The sequence below is a fragment of the Episyrphus balteatus genome, chromosome 3 (assembly GCF_945859705.1).
Source record: "Episyrphus balteatus chromosome 3, idEpiBalt1.1, whole genome shotgun sequence".
Lineage (NCBI taxonomy): Eukaryota > Metazoa > Arthropoda > Insecta > Diptera > Syrphidae > Episyrphus > Episyrphus balteatus.
In genome coordinates this window covers 63,016,640-63,036,192 of record NC_079136.1, presented here as the reverse complement: position 1 = coordinate 63,036,192, position 19,553 = coordinate 63,016,640, and the positions used below count along the sequence as shown (strand labels likewise).

Genomic DNA, 19,553 nt, shown 5'->3' with positions numbered 1-19,553 from the left:
GAAACGTCAATTATGTTATTTCTAGCAAAGCCTAACTAAAATAGTTGAAAACTATAAGATCACATAACAGCATAATTTTAAATAATACCATGTATATCAAATGTGTTTAAATCAGAACGCAAAATCAATTAACAAGGGCATGGAAGAAAAGATAAGAAATAATCACTAAGAAATGTATGCATTATATAAACGCATAAAATGGAAGATGTGACCTTCCTCTTAGAGTTCAGAGATAGTAGAATCGAAAATAGTAAAGATACCCCACATAAACCGTGAACGTCATAATTTTTGTCCTGATAAGCATTCTTTTTCAGTAGCATAGTATTGATTATAACAATATTCTTCAAACAGAAAAATATCAGATTGGCGCTTTGTTAGAAATCATACGTTTAAAAAAATTAACAATATTTTTTTTTTATATTATTGGTATAATTTATAATTATAAATATAATTTTTTTGTTTTTGATAGCTAGCAGAAACGTTTAGTCATTTGGTTAAATGAATTTATTTTCGAAAACAGCTGCATGAGTAGCATACCATAAATTCAAGTTTTCTGATTTAAAAGAAAAATTATTTACATCAAAGAAAGATTAAACCTGGGAAAATGATTATATGAAAAAACACTACTGTTTAAAAGTTTAGTGTCAACATTTGATTTTTTTTTTTTTTCAATACAAAAATGAACGTGAATGTCAACGTTATGAATTTTGTTCTGGGGCACAGTTCCGTTAGAGTGAATTCCTCTGTGTACAAGAAAAAACGTGTAAATTGCCTTAGAAACAAGGCAGAGAAAAACTCACACAGAAATACTCACTCTTGCGGAATTGGGCCCCTGGAAAGAATTGTTAACCTATTTTTATTTTCTAAAGCATTTTTTCAAGACATAAAACTAAACTTCGATGGGGAGTGTAGGAAAACCTTATTCCAACTTTGAATGATATTAAGTGGCAGTTATTAAAAAGAATAAAAATGTGACTTTTAAAATCAAATGCAAAATTTAACAAAATTTACACGTGTAAGAATGAAATGTGAACGATACGATAGTCAATATAATAAATAGATACAAAGTCTTACTAAGTTTTCAAATTTTAAATTTTATATGCAAAAAACACTCGTGAAAAGTTTGAGCGTTGCATTGAACAAGTTTTAAATATAAAAAATAAAATTGATTACAAATCTTACACTAGCAACCATTTTACTCACTAATTACAAAAGGGACATTCAATTCCAACATGCTTGACATTCGTAAGTACATTGTTTTTACTATTTGTAGCGAATTTAAAGACAATTTAAAATCGACTTTATATTTTATATTTATAAATGACCTCTTATCTAAAACTGGCGTCGAATCACGGCACATGATTAGCATCATACGTTTTTGTTTTTCCTATTGCTGTCTCTATTTAATCAGTAGAAAAAATTAGGGACATATAGCGACCATACCTTAACGAACGTATGCCGTGATTCGACCCCTGAATTGTTTTTCCGACGACTCAGCCCTCAACATATCACGTCCCTGCTATTCGGATGTAGAGCTGCAACGTTTGCGTATGATTAAGTTTATTGAATTCTGATCTAGAAAGCTGTGAAATGGGGATGTGAAAACCGAGTAGCATTCAACGTTTCGAAAACTCAATGCTGTTTTTTCACATCGAAATTCAATATGCCACCATTTTACAAAATTCCATACAGTTAGCTTTGCATTTTGTCAGAAAAATTTAGATACTGAACATATTGTTTAGATTTGTTTTTTTTTTTTTTTAATAATTGAGTTTTTAAACATTTTGTGATAAAGAAAGAATTTCTTTTTCTTTCATATAAATGATAAGTTTGTTTTTTGTTCATTATAATTATTTTAAATTTTAACAGATAAATAAATAGATAGATGATAAATATAAGATAGGTAACTAAATAAATCGCAAAATTTAATTAAATATACATAATTTTTGTTTGACGGGGCGGCGTAGCCGTCTGTCTGATCGATTTTATATTTATAATTAATGCTATTTCGGCAATTTAATCAATTGACTTTGTATACAAAATGATTTAAAAATTAATATTAGAATATTTTTTTTAAATAAAATATTATTTAAGACTGATAACATTAGTTTAAAAGGGTTTAGTGGTCAAAACAAAAAAACTTCAGAAAGTTTTGGTTTGCTGAACTCGAATTGATCAGCTCCCGTTTTTGAAATATTACTATTCTAATATGCCAAAACAAAACGGTAAGGCAAATTATTTAAACATAATTCGGTTTCTATAAGAACTGTTTTCTTTCATTCACGACCTGGTTTAAATCTTTCCCATATCTTTTTTTTAATTCTGGTCGAAAACATACTGTGGTTATCTTAAGTAATTGACTTAAACTCTCTTCATAGTCATTTCCATAATACTCAGAAAGGCGACCGTCGAGTTACTAAACTCATAAGGTAAAAGGTTAAAATTGGTGTCAAACGAAAGATAAGTTGATACTGAAAGTTAAAAAATGGGATTGCCACTTTTAAAATGGGAACTTCAATGTGGCATCCAATTTTAAACGAAAAACTGTCACATAACTAATACAGTGATATCTTTGTTGATTGGTTAAGTAGAAAAATTTTTAAAATGGCAAACAAAAGCCTAAATAGCTTAATAAGAGGTCCTTTTTTAAAAGTGGCAACCTTATTTTTCACTTTCAGTATCAACTTATCTTTCATTTGATATCAATTTTAACCTCTTACCTTATGAGCTAAGTAACTCGGAGGTCGTCGCTTGGATTATAGGAAACGATTTAACTTGGAGTACCTATTTTTTTTATAAAAATACCAAAGCTAGTTGAAACTTACAGGCTGAACCTCTTTTTATTTTAAATTTGCACAAACTCCATCTCAAAAGAAAATTTCAAATCGAAAAACACTACATTTATAATGTGTATTAATGAAATTTTACTGATTAAATGATGACATAATAATGAAAAGTGAAAGTTTGTCACGATTTCAAACCACGTTTTAGCCTCCTTTTTAATCACAACAACTAAAATTCTAATAAATTATAATTTAATCAACATACTAGTAGATTAGATGAAATTCTATCTTTATTGCATCCCTTTGATTATGATTACTACCAGGAATAAATAAGAAAAAATAACTACACATAATAAAACAATAAAGATACAATTTTCTCTTCCAAAAATAATCAATTAAATTGATGGAGGTATGTACTGTGTGCTTAAAAAAAACTGTAACTAAGAGAAAAAAAGAAAATCGAAATAAAGATTTTAATCAATTTAATTGATTTATTTTGAAAAAAGTACTAATATGGATCTTCATCAAGGGAAGGCCACCAAAATTTATACAATTTTCTGATTAAAAGATTAATTGTTAAAAATTGATAGAATTTTGCTTACTTGATGTATAATACCCAATTTTTTGTATTATTAACTATTCTAATATTGAATACTCTTAATTTTTGTACCTCAAGTTATGTGATAAGCACACACTCCTTAATAATTATAATTATTGTCAAACACTCAATACAATACAGCTCTGCATCATTATCGGTTTTCTCTTCTTTTTTTTGTTTTGTTTAACAATCGAGAGCTTATAAATGAATAAAATAATTTTTTTTTGTTCATTTATTTGTACACTATCATAATCTGAGGAGTAAATGAAGTTTGTTGTGTGTGGAACAACAAATAACCGCTTAAGTTGGTTTTATTAATGTACGAGCGTGACTAGAATCATTTTAAAGTGAACAGTCGGCATGGCAAGAACGTAGGTCTGGAAAAAAAGTAATATACAACCAACAAATCAAACAGCAACAAGAAAAATCCCACCAAGTTAGCAAATACGTTTTTGCTGACTATTTAGAGTTAAGAGAGAATTAAACGGAATTTATTTGTAAAGAAAAGCTTGTCTTACAATGACAACTGAACCAACAGGTGTGTGATTGTGTATTTACATGTTTTACAAGAGAGAGAGAAATAAAAAAAGAAAATTATTATTTACCTGTGGTATTATGTTACAAAAAAAAATATAAACTGAATGATCAACAAACTTGTGTTTTTGACAACCAACACAAAAAATTATGTAATTTAAACCCTAAAACCGCGACTTAAACAAAATAAGGTTAATAAACCCAACAATCGGATACTTTTTGCCATAAAAATTCAAAGTTATGTTTATTTAATTGAGTTTTCAATGAAAACTAACTAACTAAACTAATAAATTATATGTCGTGAAATTTACGTTATTGTAAAATAGCAATGAATGAATAAAAAAAAGGATTAATTTAAAGTTATACTAAGCAAATGTTGTTATCGGTTATTAATTTTACAATCAGTTGTACAATGTATCAAGGTAACATTGCATTTTTTTTTTAACCACAAGTGTCCGGCTTATCTAGAAAGATAAACTCTAAACAAAAGCTATGCACTTTGCAAATAAAATTAAAACATCGCCATATTTGTTGGCACCAGCAAAAATGACCGGCACCGCAATAAAAATTAATAAACAACTTTATACAGTTGAATGAAATGAAAAATTAAAGTTTTTGTGAACAAATTTGTACAATTTGTCTTTCAAAGTTTTCCCCTATTCTTCTCCTCATGTGATTTTTTCTTACTTCATTGTTTCTTTTGAAATTACATACGAGTAGATACATTCGTATCAGGAAGTTAAAATTATTTTGTTTAAAATAAATCTCACGCTTGTCTATCACGTTGCTAATTACAATTCATTGTTATTCTATAATAGATGTGATAATAATTTTCAATTATAAAAAAAAAGAAGCTGCAAATAAAAATAGTTTGAACTGATCTGGTGACAAATTTTTTAAAATAATTCATCAAGTCGTTTTGTGACGGGAATAATGCTCCAAATTTGTTCATGTGATTTTCTTGGCATCGGAAACACAACTTCCAAAAAAATTCAACCTTGATTAAATTGGACTTTTTGTTCAGAGAATATTCACTACGAGGAGCTTTACTTTAAAACAAAATTTCGGATATGCATATGAAATACTTCTTGTATAAATGTTATTTATATGTACATAGTTTGAATTCCATCCTGGCACACAAAGCAAAAAAGTTAGAAAAGTGAACTAATTCCAAGATCAGGATTTAAATTAATATTTCTTTCAAATTGTTTGAAAACTTGCAAATTAAAACAGTCGATACAAATATAAAATTAAATCTTAGAGCTTGGTGCCCTTTTATAAGTCAGTGCTTTTTGTACAAGACTTCAATCAAACATAGAAAAACTTAGCTTCCATTAATGTTTTTGTTGAGATTTTGCTCCTTTTTACGAAATATGAAAATATCAAAATGATCGATCGGATATTTGTATAAACTAACAATCCTAAGATTCTTCAAATGTTTCTATGATAGTCAGAACTGGACTTCATAATGTTTGGCAATCAATAAACAAGAATGGATGGTTACCATGCATTTGAATTTTTCCTTTGTATTCATCACAATTCATTGTTTTATGACAAAATTCTATGCAAAATTTTGAGGGTTTTTTACGATAACGCGAAGTACTCTATTATTTTGGTTTTCTAATTAGCTTGTTCATTGAATTCGCTCCAATTGTATTAAACATGAAAATATAAGCCAAAATTAATACCTCGGAGGATGGTTCTATGTATACTTCTCGGCTTTTAATTACAAAAAACACAAAAACTAAAGGGCAGAAACATATCAAAAAGACACAGTCTTCGGAATGATATCAAGAAAGAAATTTTCTAACATTATCAACAATAGAGTCTGAAAAATAACTTAACATTATTTTGGAAGTTTTTAATTCCAAATTATTGATTATTGCTATATTTATATCTGTTTCAAAAGATTATGCTTATTTCAACTGATTAGATGCAATAACAGATTGTTAAAATGATTCAATTCAATTTTGATAAAGGTCTTCATTCTTTTTTAAAATATGACGACGTTAAAGTTAATCCTATATTGTCTTTTCTTGGACACTTAAGATTTTGATCAGCAAAGTCATAGTAATTTAGAATATTTCTTGAAGAATGGGTTTTCCCCCAATGGGAAAAAATGATAACGTTTAAACGATTATTTAAAAAAATGATATTTCCATCTTTAAATTTATTAGTGAAGCTTACAACAAAATATGTATTGAAAGATGATATTGTATGTATCTGCATTTTTAAAGTAAAGCTCAGACTTATAAAATTAAAAAAAAAAAAAAAAAAACATGTTGACAGAAAAACTAGCAAATAATGCAACGTTTTGAAAATAGTAGATCTAAGGTCAATTAGAAAGATAATAAACTTACATACAAAAAAGATGTTCAATGATTGATTGGTAAAATGGTTTCTCCATAAAGAAGAACCTTAATTCTTACATCATTCACACCGATTCCGTGTTTATAACGTAAATGATATATGTAACTAAAATGGGTGTTTCTATCGTAACAGGTGTGACACGTTGATTAATAAATTTATGAACTTCTCATTCATCAGTTACACATGAACATATGTATTTGACTTAAATTCAATATCCAATTACGGAAATAACAGTTAAAAAAAACATGACATCCGGAAAAGAAACCAAATTTCTATGAAAAAAATCTTGTAAGCGCCGTTACGGGTGTGACAAGTAATCGTTACAGTTGTTACAATTCATTTGATACTTTGCTTTAAGTTTTCATATGAAGTCAAAATGACAAAAAAAAAAATCATGAATTTCGAAATGTACTAATGTTGCAATCGCTAGAATTTAATCCCAAAGTGTGCATTGTCACGTCTATTGGTGATATTTACTCTAAATTGTATTCTTTTTTTTCTTTTCTAGCCAACCTCTATCAAGAGGACCTACCCGATGTGTGTGAATTATTAAAAATTAAAACCCAAAAACTCGCTCGAAAGGAAACCCTATTAAACACATTTCCATTATTGCGATGGCTTCCCAAATACAAGCTAAAATTTCTTCTTCAAGATTTTGTTGCTGGCCTAACAGTCGGTCTAACAACAATACCACAAGCTATAGCATATGGAGTTGTAGCTGGTTTACCACCACAATATGGATTGTATTCAGCATTTATGGGTTGTTTTGTTTATATATTTTTTGGAACATGTAAAGATATAACAGTTGGTAAGAATAAATTAAACAAAAAATCCAAAACTTAAATATTTTTAAAAATGTTTTGAAAATTCCTAGGACCAACAGCAATAATGGCATTAATGGTTCAACAACATGCAACTGCAAGTGCAGATTTTGTAGTTTTAGCATGTTTTTTGTCAGGATGTGTGATACTTTTAATGGGCATATTAAATATGGGCTTTCTCATACAGTTTATATCGATGCCAGTGACAATTGGATTTAGTACAGCAGCAGCATTAACAATTGGAAGTGGTCAAGTTAATAATTTATTTGGAATTAAAAGTAAGATAAATTCTCCCATTTGAATCTTTTGAATTTTTTTTTTACTAATTTCTATATTTTTTTTTTAGATTCCTCAAATGCCTTTTTAGCATCGTGGCAAAATTTCTTTACAAATATTTCACATGCTAGATTGTATGATAGTTTACTTGGAGTAGGAACACTTATCTTACTTCTATGCATGAGGGTAAGTGTACATAGTTCTTGAACAAACACAGACTACTCTACAATATTCACAATGTATTTATAACAACTTATTTTATTTGTATATTTACTTTTAAATAGAAAGTAAAAGACATAAAGAGTCTCAACAAGTTCGTTACAAAATACGTGTCACTGTCTCGAAATGCATTGGCTGTTATCATTGGCGCCGTCTTGGCCTATTGTCTGACTCATGATGGTTATACACCATTTAAATTATCAGGACAAATAACACCTGGATTACCACCATTTCAATTGCCACCATTTAGTACAAATGTCAATGGAACAGCATATTCGTTTACTGAAATGATTGTTGAATTGGGTTCATCGGTTGGATCGATTCCGTTGATTGCTATTTTGGAGAGTATTGCTATTGCAAAGACATTTAGTAAGCTTCAATCAATAATTCTTTGCTCTTGAGAACGTATAAATATATTAATTTTGTAATTTTGTTTTAGGTAAAGGAAAAACAATTGATGCTTCTCAGGAAATGATTGCACTTGGATTGTGCAATGTAATGGGATCATTTGTTTCGTCAATGCCAACAACTGGATCATTTACCAGAACAGCTATAAATAATGCTTCTGGGGTGAAGACAACTCTTGGAGGTGCTATAACTGGTGGTTTGGTCCTAATGGCATTGGCATTCCTTACAACAACATTTTACTATATTCCAAAAGCAACACTAGCTGCTATTATAATAGCAGCTATGATATTCATGGTGGAAGTTGAAAAGATACATGATCTTTGGAAGGCTAAAAGTATGTAATATTGAATGAAATTTTTTTTTATTTGATTTTTAAATTATTTCTCTTTTCAAAACAGAAATCGATTTTATACCATTTTTGGTAACATTGTTGTGTTGTTTATTTTGGAGTCTTGAATATGGAATACTTTGTGGTGTTGCATTGAATCTTGTATTTGTTTTGTATGCAAGTGCTAGACCAAAAATTACAATTTCTGTTCAAAAGGTAATGAAAAAAATTATAAATTAACTAAGTAAAAAAAACTAACAACACATTTCCAATCAACCAATTCCATGTGTATTTCATAGATAAGCGGTGTTGAAGTGGCTGTTGTACAGGTATTTTCAAATCTCAAGTATTCATCGGCCGAGTACTTACGATCCAAAGTGATAAAATTTGTGAATGAACAATTTGGTCGTGTGGCTGTTGTCATAATTAGTGGTGAGGAGATTTTTTCTATTGATTCAACAGTAGCTGTGGTAAGATTAATATTTTTCACATTTTTCTATGATTGAGTGACAGTATTTCTTTTTTTATTTTACTGTAGAATATTCTTTCTATGAAAGAAGAGTTATCAATGATTGGTTGTGAATTAATTTGTTGGAAATGGAATTATTGTGCAGCTGGAGTTGTTTGTCGTTTAAAGCCAGAAGCTCAGAGTATGTTTAAGTTTACAGAAACAAAAGAAGAAGTTATTCTTGATCAAATGAGATCACAAAATGGTAATAGTACAGCAATAGCAACAAATCAAGTTCCTTAAAAAACAAAAAAATAGCTTTAAAAAAGACTGTAAATATTGTTGATGGTGGTATTTAAGTTATTTTATAAAAATAAATTTAATAAATGAAAAAAAAAAAAATGTGCCATTATACAGGGTGTCCCAAAAGTTAACGTCGAAACGATAACGTCAGATAGAATAGGTGGTGACAGTTACGGTTTTTCATGTGCCGTGACTACAAATCTTAAGTTTTATCATTTTTTTCTTTTGCTACGCAACCTTAAATAACCCTGCTACCAAATGCATTCAAAAATTTTAACTCAGCTGCATCAGTTTTAAAGCAAATATCACTTTTTTGCCCAACTAAGTACTAAACAATTTTACATGACTCTAATTCAATGAACCGTAGTGTAAGAAAAATGCACTACGATGTTTCGGGAAGTTACCTTAAAAGTTGGTGTGTTTAGAATATTCCGAGATAAAAGAAATTCGACTTTTTTATTAGGTAATTTTTCCATACTATTCAAGTTTTGTACCCTTTCAGAACTTTTCAGAATAAAAAAACTTAAATAATATGGAAAAATTACCTATGTTGTTAAAACGACAATGGCATGGTGAGAAAGATGGAAATACAGCGGCTAAGATGACTACAAAACGCCTAGATGAAGATCATGAAAGACCTCATAAAAAATTGATAGCCAACACATGAGCTCAACTGTACCGCTCAAATGTTTAATCCGTACTGCTATACGGATATAGCACTTGGAAAGTTACACCAAATTTCATATAGAAGCAACAAACGTCCGAAAATAGATGACTCCCTAACATCTTACAGATGAGCAATGAGAAAACGAGTTAAAACAAGAGGGATTTGTAAATTTCAGTCATAGAAACTTTGCGGGTTGTAAAATCGGCACTTTTCTAAAACGAACCTTATTTGCAAAGTTATAAACACTTCTATAAAGTAAGCAAATTTATTTTTATAATAAATATTGTGTTGAATAGAAATACACATTTTATGTTGTGTAATCACACTTTAAGATTTGAACACATAAAACACACTTTAAGACTTTAGACACATTTATTACCAAGGAAATTTAACTGGTTTACTGATTAAAACTTCTATGACGTTTTTAACTATTTTCTGTTCATGACCCTTGCATGGGAGTTATAAAAAAAATGTTATCTTAATTGTTCCTGGTACCTAAATTGATTTATTAAGGAGTTATTTTTGAGCTTTGATAATAATTTTAAGAGTTTTGTACAAATTTTTAATAGAATGCGTGTGCAAGGTTTACAAATAATCTAAAAATAAATCTAAAAATTAATTAATTAATTACTATTAAAAGTAAAAAGAGTTAAAATAATAGGTTAATCAGTTTCATCATAAAAATGATAAAAAGAAATAAATATTACTTATCAACGTGTATTGACAGGTTTTACCTTTCATTTAAAGCACTTGAACAATGTTTGTGTATAAAAACTGGAAGCTTTTAGGAAAATAAATCAAGTCAAGTAGAGGAAAACCCCCCTGTTTAATTCTTTATTACAAAGAAATTTATAACAAGCAATTCTAATTACGTGACGAATTAAATAAAACTTGTTTTGTTATCATTACCATAATCCATTTATAGTTTGTTAATAAAATCTTATCGTAAATGTTCTTTGTTGATACAGCAACTTCCACAGTTAAAAAACGAATCGGTGGATTACGAAGCTGCCACGCTTTTTGTAAACTTATTCTGATATTCGATTCACGTGAATCTAAAATTTCACTTGATTAATTCCGTGAAATTGGTTTCAAAACTTATTTGGATGGCCAAATTCTGCTTTACTTTGTTTTTTTTTTTTAAGTTTTCAAAAAAACTGCTGTTCCTTAAAACTTGATTTTTACTGCAATTGAAACGCTTTTTACTTACATATTATAACGTGAATTGAAAGTACAAAATTCTTAGTATTTACCAACTAAAAATGAATATAATCGGGGAAAAAAATTGATATGCCATTGAGAGAAAGAAAAATAACATTATGTATATAATTTCAACAACAGAAGAAAGTAAAAAAAAAAAAAACAATAAACATAAGTAAAAATAAGTAAGAAAGGAAATAGTCCAATCGGAATATAGAAAAAATAAATCCTAGAACAGACCGAAAAACATTAGGAATAACAAGATGACAGATTAGTTTGGTGCAGGGTGTTCCTTCAATACACTTCATAATTTCTCTATAGAGCAAGTTAAAAGTGATGTCGAAGTGTAGGCTTATATCAAAGCTTATTTTTGGGAAAAATTGGGCATCAGCACCTTCAAGCATTGAAGATGAAGACAATAGCTCACACGTATCGGAGTAAGCATGAAAGTGTGCACGTGCAGAGTCCAGCGTCTCTTTTTAGAAATAAAAAGCTCGATCTCCTACTAGCCCAAGGAAATTAGTACCTAAATTAAATAGCATTTTTCGCGGGACAAATTTTTTTTTCATGGAATGTATTCGGGGGGTTGTCTTTATCATGAAAGTCAATTTGTTTGGATGATTGGAGGTTGGGAACAGCCGCCATCTTGGATGGAGGTTGGGAACAGCCGCCATCTTGGAAAAGAGATTGGTATCGTTTTTATTAAATAGCTCCATTGTTATTCATTTTAACAAAAAATGACAAAGGTAAGACTTATTAACAATAAAATTATCTAAAAAATGATATACAAAACAATTCCTTGAGTTTATTAAATAAAATTTTATAGTTGGTTAAAGTTCGGGTTTGTGACGCAAGGTTGGGGCAAAATGACATTTTTTTATATATCTGACGAACTTTTGATTTTTCTGGGTAATTCTCTAAGAATGAATTATAGTACTTATAATTATCTATAAAATAATGAGCCCACAATCGTTATTTTAACCATCATATTGTAGAAGTTATCTAACTCCGAAACTCTCAATGTACTAGTCAAAAGTGAAAAAAGGGGGGTTAAATAACGTAAGTTTTCCATAAAAATCATCTTTACCAAATTTTTAGAAAATCCGTTCACCCATTTAGGCCGTGGAAATGTGTACAGATGGACGCACAGACGGACGAACGGAATTGCGATACCCACTTTTTCGTACCTTTTTTTTGTTGGTAATGTTGGTTTTTATCAAAACCTCACATTTTTTCGAAACGAAACCAATACTTGCTCTACAGAGCAAGTAATTGCCCTATAGAGCAAGTAAAACAAATTATATGGAAGTTAGGGACAAGATTTGATCAGTTAGGCGGTGCGGTAGAAACAATTTTCTTAAAAAATATATAATTACAACACAACGGCATACATTGTAAAGATTATGTATACATACGCCAAGAGTTTTATTTCTTCATATCTGTAAAACTAAAATTAAGTAAACTGAAGGAGGTGTTCTTAAAAAAAAAATGGTCCTCAAAGTCGGAATTTTGTAAAAAAAAATTAATTACAAAAATTTAACGTTTTTTTTTCAATTTTTTTCTCCTTTCCAGGTTAAGTGTAACTTTACTCATAATCAGCTTCCAGAATTGTCGGAAGTCGAGAAATGCAAAAGCAAATGCTGAACTTGGTTGTCACTTTTGGAAATAGGGAATAAAGTCGATATACTTTTTTAGTTCTTTTTCGTCAAGAAGTGTTCATTTGTGCATTCTTCCCGTTACAGCATTGCAAATTTTAAATATTCATTCAAATCATTAGTTTTAAAAAAATGCACTTATCAAGCGAAAAAATACCCAAGAATTAAAATCTGTCAGATATCTCTAAGAGAGTAAAATCCATTTTGTTGTCCCAGGACTCTGTGTAGAAATTGGCCGTATTTTCATACCGATCAAAAGCCAGGTTAAATTATCGTTCCATTGAAATTCTAGTGTAAGGAATAGAGTGACCGCAAGAAATTGATTTTCGAAATTTGGTCGGGGGAACCCCATAAAATTTTCAGCCTTTGCAGATTTTTAGATAGCCAAAATTTAAGCTCCATTCGATAAGTCTAAATGGTGCCGACACGCGCTCAAAGTATCAAAAATTTCTGTTTTTTCACTCACTGTTTTGCGGAGAAAATTAGCTCTAGCTCCCAAACAGATGGAGCTATTTTCACTATTTATATATCAAATTAAAGGTATTGTTTTTACACATAGTTCATATGCTAAATTTGTTTAGTCTTACTTAAAAAAGATTTTTTGTGTTTAATTTAAATTTTCAGTGCTGATCTCAAAAAAGAGCTGAGGTGCGAACTCTGTTAACAATTAAACTTTCTATGTAATAGATTGATGTAAGGTATCTGATCGTAATGCTTCTCGTATAATTTTAATAACAATAGAAGCACTAGCGCAGAATCCATTTGACTTTGTAGTTTCAAAATCAGTCTTATATACCTACAAGATATTTATTTGATATTCTGGAACAATGAGCAGTTTCACATGTTGTAAAAGTAATGGACTAAATCCATAGTTCTTTCATAAACTGTGATTTTGTCGTTTCTAAGAAAAACTTACTATTCATAAACATTAGATCTGTTTTTTTAAGCATTGCTATCCGTATCCGCAGTTGGATTTATCATGTATTGCCTTTAATTCTCCTGTAATCTGGGTTATTACATCAAGTGTTTGGTGCTTATTAACATTTTTTTTTACTGATATCCTTGTTTTATATTTAAGAATCTATTTTGGACCATTAATTTTGAAACCTTTTTTAGTACCTTCCAAAAAGGAGAAGTTTTTCAAATTGTAGGCGTTTTTTTTTTCTTTTTTTTTGTCTTGAATGTAAGCCTGATTTTTAAATTTCAAAGCCAATTTTACTCTGCCCTAATGCTTCTATTGTTATTAAAATTATACGAGCAGCATTAGCATTACGATCAGATACCTTACATCAATCTATTACATAGAAAGTTTCATTGTTAACAGAGTTTGCACTTCAGCTCTTATTTGAGCTCAGTACTGAAAATTTAAATTAAACACAAAAAATCTTTTTAAAGTAAGACTAAACAAATTTAGCATCTGAATTATGTGCGAAAACAATACCTTTAATTTGATATATAAATAGTGAAAATGGCTCCATCTGTTTGGGAGCTAGATCTAATTTTCTTCGCAAAACAGTGAAAAACAGAGATTTTTGAAAAAAAAAAATGTTCTATGGGAGTAGCGGTCACTATAGTAACGACTATTGTACTTTTTGCGTTGTTATATCTGAAGAATTAGAATATAGTTTAATCTATTAAAATTTATTTACTGATCTTGTGACCAATTTTATGAGTTTTTATTCCTTTATGTTAGCTTTATTTACGATGACCAAAAGTGATAGAAAAATCATTTCAGATTTATCTCTGTCTGACGACTGTTCTCAACTTTTATCCGTAGCCATAAAAAAAACAAGGAAATTATCATGTTTCTTTAAAATATTTATTTTTTTTAGGTATAGTCTATACCGTATACTGCCCATAATCTCGTAAAGGCTCTAACTACATTTTTCTTACTTCTGAGTTATAGAGGAAAATAATAAATCTAATATAGCAATTTGCATAGTATAAAAATGAAAAAAAAATCAAAATAGAACATTTTGTAGTTAGGGCCTTTACGAGATTATGGGCAGTATAGACCTTCTGTAAATCTAGTCAACAGAAAACATTCTAACGACAATGCTTTCTGAATCTCAACGATTTGTTCGTTGAAAATATTATCATTCCAAATGTATACATAGTAGGGTGGGTCAAAAAAGTCGAAATTTTTTTTTTTGATTTGGTACTCCGAAAAATCGATTGCTAGACCCCTCTAGAATATACACACCAAATATGAGCTCTTTATATTAATGGGAAGGTCCTCCGCTTTGCAATTTTCCATTTTTACATCAAGCTTCTACTAAAAAAAAATAATTTTTTTATTAATTGAGTTTTTAGCAAATTTCTTTTCATATTCTTGTAGGAAATTGAACGCTCTACAAAAAATGCCTTATACACTTTTTTCGTTTATCTAACCGTTGAATAGATATTTGAGGTCCAAAAATCGAGAAAATCTTTAAAAATTCGTTTTTTGTTCTTAATTTTGTAACAAATTGAAAAATTATAAGGATCAAACGCGCAAGACATATTCTTGTTGAAAATTGATTACTCCACAAAAAAGGTCTTATTAACTTTTTTCATTAATCTAACCATTCTAAAGATATTCGAGGTCAAAGTTAAAAAAAAATATAAAAACATTTTATATTTTTAAAAAATTTCTAATTCACTGAAACTTCATTATTTTCAAATTAGCAAGATATATTCTTGTAGGGGCTTAAACGTTCTACAAAAAATTCCTTGGAATCAAATTGATTGCTTTAACCGTTTAGAAAATATTCGTATCCAAATCGCAATGCATACGGGTCATTAGAAAACTATTGAAATCATTGAGCATTGGTTTGGATATGAATATCTTCTAAACGGTTAAAGCAATCAACTTCATTCCAAGGAATTTTTTGTAGAACGTTTAAGCCCCTACAAGAATATATCTTGCTAATTTGAAAATAATGAAGTTTCAGTGAATTAGAAATTTTTTAAAAATATAAAATGTTTTTATATTTTTTTTTAACTTTGACCTCGAATATCTTTAGAATGGTTAGATAAATGAAAAAAGTTAATAAGACCTTTTTTGTGGAGCAATCAATTTTCAACAAGAATATGTCTTGCGCGTTTGATCATTATAATTTTTCAATTTGTTACAAAATTAAGAACAAAAAACGAATTTTTAAAGATTTTCTCGATTTTTGGACCTCAAATATCTATTCAACGGTTAGATAAACGAAAAAAGTGTATAAGGCATTTTTTGTAGAGCGTTCAATTTCCTACAAGAATATGAAAAGAAATTTGCTAAAAACTCAATTAATAAAAAAATTATTTTTTTTTAGTAGAAGCTTGATGTAAAAATGGAAAATTGCAAAGCGGAGGACCTTCCCATTAATATAAAGAGCTCATATTTGGTGTGTATATTCTAGAGGGGTCTAGCAATCGATTTTTCGAAGTACCAAATCAAAAAAAAAATTTTCGATTTTTTTGACCCACCCTAATACATAGGTCATTCTTCAACAATTCCAAACAACTACGAACTACCTGCTATTGACCTTGATAATAATTAAATCAATAAAAGGAGCAAAACGTTAAAATCATTGTTGTAACGCACCCGAGAGCTTAAGCAATTATTGCGCCACTGAACTTAGTATCTTTACATAAACATTCGCATGTATTTATATTGCATTTCATAAGTTTTATCCAATCGATAACAGAGAAGACAAAAACATCCTCCATTTGTGGTCAATGTTTGTTTGTCTTTAATTTATTCCTGTCACAAAACAAAACTCATAAATTGTTTTTTTTTTTCGCCAGTTAAAATTAAAAAAATATGTACACAAATTATAAACTATTAATTGAAAAAAGAATTCCTCACCTCAACAACATTGTATTCATCCTCTTTCGCCTCGGCGCCAAGCAAAATTTGTTTGATAATCAGCTTCTGTCCTCTGGGGAAGTCTTCGTCATTCGAGATGACATCCCATTCGACTGTGCTGTCTTGTCCGGAAAGAGTTACTCCTATAATTTAGTTATAAATTAATTAATTTTAGATTGTAAAGAAAAAATATAATCTATATTATTGACATGCAAAGATTATCCCAAAAATGAATACAAGAAAAAAAATAATCGACGCCATTTTCTTGCAAAAAAAAAATACATATATATTTCATTATTTAATAAAATAAATGCACAAATTAATAATTTAAATATTAAACTATATTATTTACCATAAAATGATTCCTCAGCCATTATGATTGTGTTAAAATTTAAGGATTTAAAACTTTATTTTACACGATGAAAAATCAAATATATGAAACTCTTCGGATACTTGGTATAGAAGAAAAGCCGCCAAGCCGGTAAGTGCAAAAAAAAAACTCGTGGATGAACCGATGAACTTTTTTTGAGCGAACGAGAGTTGTCAAATTTTTTTAAAACAAAAATGGTGGAATTTAGGGCGAATTCAATTTTATTATGGTGAGATTACATTTTTCAAAAAGTTTATGCAAAGTGGACATGAATTTTTTTGTACAACAAAAAAACCGCATCTGATGGAATTGGGACGCAATTAAAGGTTTGAATTCACTGGAAGGTATGCGTTAGTGGTATGGGTAGCGTTAACGGTACTTGTATTAAAAAATTCCACATTTAAACCTTAAGCCATAACTACAATGACCTAAAAAGTGAAAAAGTGGGAATTTTACAAAAGTAAAAATTTTTTATTTCTTTCTAGCGCTATTTGTTTTTGGGAAAAAACTACAAAATATGTTTTTTAAACCAAAAAATAAGCTTTCTGCATCATTATTTTTAATTTTGTGTTCGGAAAAACTGTCACAAAATCAGTTTGAAAATTTTCACTGTTTGACTTTTTGCAAAAAGTGGCGATTGTAGTTAAACCTTTAATGTGTCAGTTTGGATTTTTTTTTTTATACAAGTACGGTTATCGCTACCCGTACCGCTACCGAATACCTTCCGGTGTGGTCTTTCCTTAACGCTACCGCATACCTTCCAACGTAGCAATTTAACTTGTATAAGGTTCAATGCAAACTATTTTTTGACTTGTGTAAAGAAGAAGGACACCCGACAAACAATTTTGGTTCTATAAAGCTTTACAGATGCAATTGTTGCTTCTGTAAAGTATTATAGAAGCAAAATTGTTAGTAGGGCAGGTCTTATATGCAAATCATTTTGGTGCACATTACATTACCATTTGCATTGTATGTTATAATAAGGCCTTATAGAGGTTATTATTAGAAGTTGAATACATGAATAAAAAAAAGTTTTATAAAATTTTATTTTCTTTTTTTTAATTTTAATTTAATTAATTTTTTCTTCTTTTTTTGGCCATTTCAATGCTTTTGCTTTTGTTCTGAAATCGGACGAATTTTATTTTAATTGAAAAAGAACACATTTTTTTAATTTCACAAATGGCCCGTCCAGGAATCGTTCCCACTTACCTCCAATTACCAGCGCAGCACTTTACCAATAGACCATGCTTGAACAACAAAGATGATTGATATTGATTGAATTGCAATGTTTTTTTAACGAAAATATTGCATACTTACAAGATGAAAATATTGCATACTTAAAAGATAAAAACATTGCATACTTAAAAGAACCTCTTGGAACAGGTCTTACCCTACTAACAATTTTGCTTTTATAATGCTTTACAGAAGCAAAAATTGCACCTGTAAAGCTTTATAGAACCAAAATTGTCTGTCGGGTATAGAGGCTTTCTGTCACTTAAAAATACGAGGGTTCCTTAGAACGGTTCAAACAGATCTTAAAAACTAAAAAGGCATTTAACTAAAATTTACTTAAAAGATAAAAACAGTGCATACTTAAAAGAACCTCTGTCACTTAAAAATACGAGGCTTTCATTAGAACGCACAGTGGGTCACCTCCCATACAAAGTGCGGTCAAAAATATAATGACCATTTTTTTTTAATGAAACACCTGTATTATCATTTTATATGATTTATTATTGCAAAAAAATGCATCAAGTCAGTTTTTTAAAATTTTGGTTATTTTCAAGAAAAATAAAAAAAGGCAAAAAAATTTTTGTTTTGAAAATATAAAAAAAAATGGTTAATGCCGGAAATGGACCTGCTTGTCAGTCGAGCACTTTACCCTTACCCTCTAGTTCAGTCTTTTATAAAAATAATAGTGCCAAAAAGGAATTTTTTTAGTTTTACGTTGTAATTTTTTTTCTCCGTGTATCGTCATTTAAACTCGTATTACTCGAAAAGGGGAAAAAACGGAGCTATTATTTCGAAAGGTAGGACGGTATTCTTCATTTGAGAACTTAAATTGTAGAGGGCACTCGAAGGCAAACCAACTAAATCTCTAATTTAATGAAAATTGAGCTAAATAAAAATGGTTAAAATTGCTTCGCTAACGAGCCCCATTACAATTAGCCTTAATGTTATTTAACAATATAATTTATGTTTTTAGAAAGTATTAACCTTCTCGTTTAATATCCATAACAATTTAATACTGTTCACAATTTTTAACACCCGCTATCACTATCGCAAGTTCACACCTTATAACTGCAGCGATTAAAAAACTGTACCTTTTTTTATATACCGACTTTGAATGGCTATTAAGAAATGAAAAAAAGGGTAACCGTCAAATTTTTTTTGGTTTTGGTTCGATGGGAGATTGTAGAACGTTGTTTAATCATTGGATTTTAAAAAATTGACATTTACTTTTTTTATTTTTGACCTATGGCGGGACCCACTGTGGAACGGTTCAAAAAGATATTAAAAGGGCCTTTAACTAAAATTTACAAGGCTTCCTCTAAACACTTCTAGGAAGTCTTTAGTAGACCTCCTTTCTTTTTAAAATGGTTGACTTAGTGCCTGGCTACACAGTGATTTTTCAATCGATTGAAAAATCACATGCGGTGCGCTACACACTGTTGTGCCCAATCACGTTCCACTTTTACATTTTCTAGGAACAAACGTCAAAAATAGGAAAAATTTAG

At 29.4% G+C, this 19,553-nt stretch overlaps 2 protein-coding genes across 2 annotated transcripts in view; one reads left to right on the top strand and one right to left on the bottom strand.

Annotated features, from left to right (window-relative positions):
• The window catches only part of LOC129915775 (nucleoplasmin-like protein), a 30,738-nt gene extending 13,782 nt beyond the window's left edge, over positions 1-16,956 (bottom strand). Inside the window, exons 1-2 of the mRNA XM_055995451.1 lie at positions 16,798-16,956; positions 16,446-16,588 (exon numbers count right to left, since the gene is read on the bottom strand). Coding sequence (XP_055851426.1) covers positions 16,446-16,588; positions 16,798-16,819 — 165 coding nt within the window. The 5' untranslated portion in view covers positions 16,820-16,956. The remainder of the gene's footprint in view (positions 1-16,445; positions 16,589-16,797) is intronic.
• On the top strand, positions 3,620-9,182 carry LOC129915766 (sodium-independent sulfate anion transporter). Its single transcript, XM_055995432.1, has 9 exons — positions 3,620-3,919; positions 6,794-7,093; positions 7,160-7,384; positions 7,453-7,568; positions 7,667-7,970; positions 8,041-8,343; positions 8,408-8,553; positions 8,637-8,807; positions 8,876-9,182. The coding sequence occupies exons 1-9, from the start codon at positions 3,901-3,903 to the stop codon at positions 9,086-9,088; spliced, it is 1,797 nt and encodes a 598-aa protein (XP_055851407.1). The 5' UTR covers positions 3,620-3,900; the 3' UTR covers positions 9,089-9,182.
• Positions 16,957-19,553: the final 2,597 nt, after the last annotated feature.

Bases quoted from the DNA above. Each gene is read 5' to 3' on its own strand.
- LOC129915766 (XM_055995432.1), top strand. The intron at 7,385-7,452 runs GTAAGATAAATT...TTTTTTTTTTAG, and splicing joins TAATTTATTTGGAATTAAAA to ATTCCTCAAATGCCTTTTTA. The intron at 8,344-8,407 runs GTATGTAATATT...TTTTCAAAACAG, and splicing joins TGATCTTTGGAAGGCTAAAA to AAATCGATTTTATACCATTT.